This window comes from Scomber scombrus, chromosome 11, assembly GCF_963691925.1.
Source record: "Scomber scombrus chromosome 11, fScoSco1.1, whole genome shotgun sequence".
Classification (NCBI taxonomy): Eukaryota; Metazoa; Chordata; class Actinopteri; order Scombriformes; family Scombridae; genus Scomber; species Scomber scombrus.
In genome coordinates this window covers 11670681-11679667 of record NC_084980.1, presented here as the reverse complement: position 1 = coordinate 11679667, position 8987 = coordinate 11670681, and the positions used below count along the sequence as shown (strand labels likewise).

Genomic DNA, 8987 nt, shown 5'->3' with positions numbered 1-8987 from the left:
GCTTTTTAAAGCAGTGTTTTGTAGTGATAAGCTGCCTATAAGTTTGGATGGGAAATGTTTGTTTGCTCTTTCATTTCATGTGAAACAGGAGAGCGGTTGTGATATTTCAAAGCAACCCCCATAGTATACAAATACCTAATCAAAGTAGCAAGTGTAGGCATCAAAAAAGGCGTCTTGGTAATTTTATGTAGGCAATAAATGAAAGAATGAATCAATATACATCATCAGCATATTTAGATAATTAGCAGTTAATGCGAAATAACAAGATACATGGAGGTAACAGCTACTTTTTAGTATGCTTTTAGTACTCTGCAAAATGAGAAATGAGCAGTCACATTTAATTTCCCAGTGCACTGCGACAAGCATAAACAATATTTGTTTTCACATTAAAGGTTATCTATAAAACCTTTTTCATTTTGAGGAAAAGCACTGGTGTAACTAACAAGATTAATTGTGGTTCTGTTTCATTTAGGTGTCCCAGTAAGATATGTCACTGAGCCAGCATGCACAATGTAAGGGCCAAGGAACTGGAACAGCTAAATGAAATGATCACAATTATTACAGTTATTAATGTTATTGGTTACACGTGTTTATGGTGAGTCATAATGTGTGTCATCACAAGGTTCTGTAAGAAAACAAGCTTGAACGAGGTCCAGTTGAAGGAGCGTACAAATCCTTGGAAAAACTTCAAAACCTTTAAAATATTGAAATCATGCAGATGTATTGACTCAATGACACTAATCCAGTGAAAATGCCGCTACCATCATATTTCATTCTTAACCTCACAATTGATGTCAGGGTGTGTGTGTGTGTGTGTGTGTGTGTCTTTCTGAAATGTGTGTTTGCAAGTAACAAAATTGCAAGGTGAATTGCCTGGGCTTCGATGCCAGAGATTCAAAGGGAAGCTTGATGAAAAGGACAAAAAACAGACAATAGTGTTCATCTTTTTTACAGGCTCAGCCTAAAGAACTGACAAACAGTACATTTGGACATACATTACTTTTTTCCTGATTGCATTTAATCATATCAAAATAATGAAATTTATTAGAATGAATTAGATAAGAAGCTGTTCAATCTAAATTTGAAGCACTGGTTGATTCTTCATTGGTTTAGTCAAAAAATAATATTGTTTCAAGAAGATCATAGCTGTTAAGGCTCCCTTTATGTTAATGTTTTGTGCAAGATCTGCTATGCAACATGTGTCCTCTTCCTCTTGTTCATTTTCTTTCATTATTTTCTCTCATTTATGGATCTATAAAAACACACATGCATGTCTAGACACAAGCAATCTAAAAAATATCAGTTCCCACTTATTCATTAAATACAAAGACCTTGCCTTGATGAAAACCTTTCAATAATGCGTTTGTCAGACAAATGACTATAGAGAATCAAATGCAGAATGAAGATGAATATTTCTACATTTTGAGAGGGAAAGGGAGATGATGAGCAGTCAGACTAGGAAAATGGCTCACTCTGCCAGACACCAGGTGGTACAGCAGCAATTTCCTGCTGCTCTCCAGGGCTCCCACATCATCTTAATATGTATGTGATGTGCGACTATATTTAAAAAAAAAAAAGTGCTATAGTAAAATGCAACCACAGCAATTCGGTGCTCAGTTACTGACAAAGCTCAACAATATGTTACTTGTTTGCACTGTGTCACTATTTTCTGGTTATTATACTGTTAAGCTGAAAAATAGCCTTGAAGTATAATTTTTATTTTAAATGCTTCAAGGTGTGACCTTGAATTCTTGCAGCAGAAAAGTTTTCAGCAGTGAAATGGGGATGTAAAAAGCTACAGAATCAGTTTGCTACACTTATGTGTTTTTGGACTTGAGGCTAAACTGACTCTGCATACATGCACAGAACAAACGGATACAGAGCAATCAAAAAGTGTCATGAAGCCCATGGGCTGATTAGTCCAATAATCCAATAAGGCTCTGTTTACACCTGGCATTAACATGCGTCACGGGTGATCCGATCACAAGTGGACACCCGAGACACATTGCTGTTCACACCTGTCTGTATTATTCATCTTGAGCTGACCACTTATGCACAGATTTCATTGCTGCCTACATCACTTCTGCTAGAAGGTAAAATGGCCCAGTTATAACATCAGTGCTAGATTTGTTTTTGGTGCGGGCTAAAGAGCTAATAAAAATGTTTCAATAACATGTGCGGGCTATTCCAACTGTTCAGATTACTCCAACCATGTACATCCTCATCATTTCCAACCACTGGCGTCCTTTTTCCAAAACAACCTTCACGCCTGCATTGATGACATATTTACCTGTTACGCCTGCACTCATCAGGACACATTAGTGTTTACACTACAAAAGATATGTGGTCAAATACATCCCAGACTACTTCAGCAGTGGTTTAAGTGATCAGATCAAAATGCATCTTGATGGTCATTTACACTGTTTAGCGCTGTATACCCTGTTTACACCTGTAGGGCCTAGGAAAGCAAAGATTTTTGTCTAACTTCTCACTGCCACCAAGCTTGTTGGTGAGTGAGTGTGGCTGAACCTCCGTAGTGTCTCTCTGTTTTTATTTCTTCTGTTTTAAAGCATACCAGATGCTGCAATGGTGTTTACATGGTTATTGGTGTTTACATAGGTTGTTGCTCCTAATGGTTTTCGGGGAATATGAACTGCAGCCTAAAATTGCACCATTGTTTATCTGCATCATCTATCTCCACCCACTGGAGTTTCCCTGCACATCACATTTCCAGGAGAGATAAACATAATGACAAACTGGACTGATGCTCTGATTAAAAAGAGAGGGAGGAGACAACAAAGATGGGGATAATCAATCAAAAACAATGTTAAAGTTACTTAATAATTATTGTTGTACTGCAGACAGTCTTTCTTATTCGTCTTGACATATATAAAAAAAACCTAATACTTATTGGAAATAGTTTGTATGCAGTCTCATTTTTTGTAAAATGTGCCGTAAAACTCCCCAGCTGCCCAGTGTGCTGAAGGCAGTTGTTCAGTGTGTTTGTGACGGGATCTTCGCTCTCAGCTCTACATGTAAACAGTCCTGTATGATTCATCTCCAGCCCTGTATGCTGGCTGACTGGTAGCTGCTGTTCCTCATAATATCTGCTGTTACTGTTTACCATGCCCAAAAGCCTGTTCCAGGAGAAACTCTAGTCTGCATTAAGTGAGTTACTAACATCAAACAACAAAATGTTTTTGTTATCATTATTTTTTCCATTTTTTCAAGATGACATTAAAAAGACCAAATATGTTTATGGCCATCATATTAATTTTCAAACACAGTCATGAAATATATGTGAAATCAGAGAAACCATGCCTGCTTTTAGTTTTCTAGTCAATTTTTTCATATCTAATTTTAAAAAGATGTTTTGCAGTGATTGTCAGTATAGTTCACTGTAGAGTTTGTCATTTTGAACACACAATAAGAAATGTCTAGTTGTTGGTAATTAACAAACTTAATTATTGCAAGTTTTGGTGAATACATAAGTTATCAGTTTAATCTCATTACTAAACACATTAATATTTACTAGACATTTGGAAATAATGATCCAATGTTATTGGTGTTTAGATTATTGTCTAAATTAGGTATTCCAGTTAATAAAGTGCATCATTGGAAAGTACATGTCTATCTAACAAACTTCAATGTAAATGTGTAACTTAGAGAACCATGCTATTTTCCACAAACACACATTGAGCTACAGTGATGTGTTTGAATATGCCATTAACTGATATGGTATATAGTTTAAGAAGATATTAAATGTTGGTATATAAAGTAGTTGCATAAAGTAGACTTAACCTAAATGTCACCCCTTGCTACAATTTCTAAAAATAAAAAATGTACAAGCCATAGATGACCTGAGGAACTCACTCGGAAAGTAATTTGTGTAAAGTGGACTTGATCTATATGACTTGGTGGAAATGACACACTTCATCAGAGAAATTGCACTGGCTCCTATTGCAACATCAGGTGCTCAGGACCAAGAAAACCCTTTAAGGAGATGTCAGGCCTTGACTGAATTTGTGATGGAGCAGACCCCACAGACTGCAGACTGCAGTGCTTTGATACCTCGGACACTCAGACTGTGCCAGAACGTTGGCTTGAACTAGAGGTTCCATTTATTTTGTATGAAAGGATTTACTCCCTACTTGCTGTGACAGTTGCAGAGTATTTCAGGTCAAGCATGCATTACGGCTGTCAAACTCATGCATCATATTCCTTGCGTGAACCTGACAGGAAATGTCAAAATAACTGCTGTTGTGCCAGGTGTTGAAAGTCTGTCATACAACATTTGTTTGAATAGTGCAGGCTTGCTTTTACTCACGCAATGGCATCTATTGTACACGTTTTTATCTTTATTCAACAGTATCACACAGTTGTTGCCACCTACTCCCACAACATATTTAGTGTTACTATAGCCAGACAGACAGAGACTTAACAATAAACATTTTGTAAATGGCAAGAATAGTTTTTCTTTATTTAGTTACTCACAATCTGTCTCTTAACATTTGTATTTGTCAACTACAGTAAACAGTTTAACATTCATATCCTAAAATATGATGTTATATATACTGACAGTGATAGCTGTCTGCATATAAATGCACATTAGTAGAAAAATTATATTTCAGTGTCAAGACAATTCAGGAACATCTATTTCTTGTCAGAACTGGAGTCAGAATTGCCTCACATGCTTATTTTCTTACCTCCGTTGTAGACTTGGGGAAAAATACCCACTAAATTCTTCATAGCTTGCTACCTTTTGGGGCTTGTAAGCTTTTTCTGAAGTAGATTCACAGATGTTATTTTCAGAAAACTGTGTGTTTTCCCTTGGAAACATACATATTACATGATGTTGTCAATCTGTTTTGATCCAATTGTCCTTTTATTGCCCTTTTTCTCCTCACTTTCCACTCCTGTCCTTAACCTTCTCTTATCTCACTTCTCCACTTTCTCCTGTACGTTTGTCTTCTTTTCTCTTCTCCTCCTCTCTCTCCCCTCTTTCTCATTAGGTGGTGAAGTAGCAACCCCGAGGTTCACCCAGTATTTCCATGGCAGCCTGTCAGGTCTGACAATCCGACCAGGCCGCATTGAAACCCAGAAGGTTATCTCCTGTTTGCAGGCCTGCAAAGAAGGCCTTGATATCAATTCCCTTGAAAGCCTTGCTAAGGACATCAAGGTGCGTGGAAAAATGAAGACGAGGTTACCAATACACACAAACAAACACACACATATACACATATACACACACACACACACACACACACACACACACAAACAAACTGTACACTTTAAGCCCCTGGTTCCTTGTAGGGTAACTGCTAACTACCTTTGCAAGGAAGTAAAACATTGTGTCCAGTTCAGGATTTATGTCATACTAGTGGAGTCAATTCAATTTAGAGCATGTTTGATAAATTAAATGTTGACAAGAGCTATACAGAGACTGTGAATTATAATGTTTTAAAAAAAACAGGATCAAGGAGAAAATGAATAAGAGTGTTGAATAAATATAAACTATTCAACTAGTAAGCAGTAAAGCACGCTTTTCATCTTTGTGTACATGGTTTTCCTCATCGTGTCATTGAGTTAAATCTGTAGCTGAATCAGGATTTTAAGTTTCCTTTCACCATAAGTAGTTTTTGTGTCTGTGTTTGTTTCCAGTTCCATTTTAACCCTGCACAGTCTGTGCTGGTGGTAGAAGGACAGGATGTGGACAGCATCAACACAGCCATGACCAAGGTCTCGTACATTAACTCTCGCCAGTTCCCTACACCTGGTCTGCGACGATTACACATCACCACCACTGTGCAGTGAGTACTCCAACACATAGACATCCACAATGTTGGAGCATATTTTCACTTTTATTAGTTGTAGTTGTCCAGTTCAACTATTGGGTCATTTAGCAGCTATGTTGGAGCAGTTCGGCACTGCACATCGAAAACCTCTCTCTGTTTCCCCCTTAAAAGAGATTGGATTTCCTGTTGGCACACACTTCATTTTCTTCTATGATGTTCATGTAGACATCCATGTTCACACCCACCTATCGTTCTGTTGGACTGATGACATTTGTTCTAGTTGATGTTATTATTATGTTCTCCAACTATTTAGCTGATACTAGTATTACGTCTGTCACACATATCGATGAAAAGTAAAGCAGACTGGCAAAGCTGACAATACTCTTAAATAATCATTTTATTTACATTTAAGCCACTGCTTTATCGACTATGTGTGTGTGTGTGTGTGTGTGTGTGTGTGTGTGTGTGTGTGTGTGTGTGTGTGTGTGTGTGTGTGTGTGTGTGTGTGTGTGTGTGTGTGTGTGTGTGTGTGTGTGTGTGTGTGTGTGTGTGTGTGCATGTGTGTGTGTGGTCATTGCCTTTTGGCTTTATCTGTATGTTTACCTGACTCAGTGATATTTAATCTCATGGGTTGTACAGTGGAAATATACCATGTGATACCTGTGTATGTCACCCAGAATTAGCCAACATTAGACAATTTAATATCTCCTTTGCTTCATACAAAGGTCATCGGGAGGTACAGGGACATGATGTGAAGAAAGCTTGTGAATGTTAATGTAGAGTTATTTTTACAGCTTCATTCTTTGACTCATGTGACTTAAGTCTTAAGTGCAAAGTCTATAACTATCCTTAGGACACTAGTGTGAAATGGTGCATACATAATGCAATAAAGCAATTGGTAAACATAGATCCTGTAGAAATGTATAGGACTGGTGTTGAAAACTTTTTAAGCAAGGCTGTGTCAGATGTGTCTTTATACCACAGAACTCGCGGTGAGATGGCAAAGGATGGATCATTAGTGTAAAAACTATTAAACCACAAACACACCAGCTGGCCAATTAAAGACATTAAGCCTTCTGGTGATTAGAAAGACTCAAGTGCTTGCATCTACTCTTCCGTCTACCTTTTGTTCTCCGTCTCAGTTTTTCTGCGGGTCTGGCTCTGGATTTGATCTTACCCGATTTGGCTTGATTGAATTACTTTGCCTACTTGGCCCACCAGCAGCACATCCTTAGGAAATCAAGGTCTGTCTCTCTCTCCAGCACTTGTCTGGAGGAAAGCGTCTTGCCATCTGCTCACCAGATTGCTCAGAAATCTGCAAACACTCAGGTCTAAAACAGCATATCGAATATGGTTGGATTTTTTTTAAATATTTGCTGTGGATTTTCATGGCACCCAGAAGGTTTTTGGTGACAGACTGACATTCTAACATGAAAGGTCAATTACATTGTTACTAGAGAAATGTAAAGATATAATGGACAGGTAAATATGCTGTCTCAATAACTTATTTCTAGTTGAACGATTGGATTAATTTTCTTCACATTGCATATCATGTAACAAATGGTAACCTTTATAACATGTTATTCACAATAAACTGTGAATAAAAAGATACCTACATTTAACAACAGGTTAGCAGAGAAAATACTTCAGTTTGCTAAAATAACTGTTACTGACTGTAGGTTGTAATATAGATTAATATTCAAGCTAACAATAATCCTCATTTGTCAGTGATAAACCGATGTAGTAAATTGCTAGTTTAAAACAAACTGATAGCTGAATTTTCTAATAGCATTTGCACAGCTGTGATCTGGATTTACTTTGCAGGTCTCATGGCTGACCTGCTCCTTCTCAAATAACTAAACTGAGGAACATTGAATGTAGCGTGCTTGGTCGCATCTGTGTGTGCTGAAGTGTGTATGTGTCTACCTCGCTTCTCCTCACTCTTCATGTATTTATTCTCACGCAACTTGTGTGCCCACATGCATATAGTAAGGTTTAGGTGTGCGCTGTATGTGTTGACTTGTGTAGCATATGCACTTGTATGTGTCTGCTTCTGTCTCCACGTTCTTTCGGTGCCTGTTCATTTGTTGAGCAGCAAACGCAGATAGGACAAATCAGCCTGGACGTGTGCTGGTCAATTAGGTGAAGCAAGCTGGTGGAGCATCAATAGAGGCTGAACAACACTTCACAGCTCCTCTTGAGATAAAGACAGATATCCGGCTTAACACTCAGCAGATGTGTTGAATCTGTGACTGAGGAAAACACAATAATATCTAGTCCCATTTCACATTGATATTACTTTTCTTGAGCAGCAAGTTGTGTTGTTTTACAGCTGTGTTTCTTGTCTTTGTGTTACAGGTCTTGATGAGCAAAAAGAGTAGTTCAGTGTTAAGTGCCACTTGAGTATCAACAGGGTTCAAATATTTAATGGTTCAAACAAGCCTGGGTTAATCTTAAACCTTTAAAGCATGCCTATTTTAAGTATTACTGGTATTTATTCCTGCATGGGTGAAAGCAAAGGTCACGGATAACTGCTCTCACCTCCCACTTTAAAGTGATGATTCACTTTATTGCAACATTTTATTTTTTTCACACTCACAATGTAACCAGTTTAACCAGTTTTTTTGCTGTCTGCCATTGTTATTGCCAGTCTGCTGTAATGGAAAATCCACTCTAACATGTAATATTTGGCTTCTGTAAGATACAATTTTCAGACAAATAAAAGGTGTATATCAAAGTGAGTACAATTTCAGGGTACATTATGTAACATCATCATCATCTCCAAGAACAGAGGACATTTTCGTCTAGAGCTGAAAGCAGATACATCCCTTTTGGGGCAAAATCAGAAAATAATAATGTTGAATTATGGAGTATGATTCTGTACTGGTTATCCTGGATATAACATGAAGTTAATATTAGGAATCTTTGTTATGCTTCGATAAAGAGACTGATGTTTATATTGTCCAGGATACAGGATCAAATGTAAGTACTAGTGTAGTGTAGTGTACATCTATGTATATATTTATGAAGGTTATTTGTTAGAGTGGAACAATTGCTTAAGGTTAACAAATCAGGAAAAATTGGGAATGTCTCATTCTTTTCTCAACATTTGGAATTTTTTTATTTTGTTTTAATGATTATTATTTGTGACAAGAAAAGATACAGATGCACAAAAATGCAAACATGACATAA

The 8987-nt window shown here is 37.4% G+C and overlaps 1 protein-coding gene across 1 annotated transcript in view; it reads left to right on the top strand.

Annotated features, from left to right (window-relative positions):
• LOC133990799 (calsyntenin-2-like) overlaps nucleotides 1-8987 on the top strand; it is a 150821-nt gene that overhangs the window by 139136 nt on the left and 2698 nt on the right. Inside the window, exons 10-12 of the mRNA XM_062429206.1 lie at nucleotides 2969-3035; nucleotides 5013-5179; nucleotides 5662-5810. Coding sequence (XP_062285190.1) covers nucleotides 2969-3035; nucleotides 5013-5179; nucleotides 5662-5810 — 383 coding nt within the window. The remainder of the gene's footprint in view (nucleotides 1-2968; nucleotides 3036-5012; nucleotides 5180-5661; nucleotides 5811-8987) is intronic.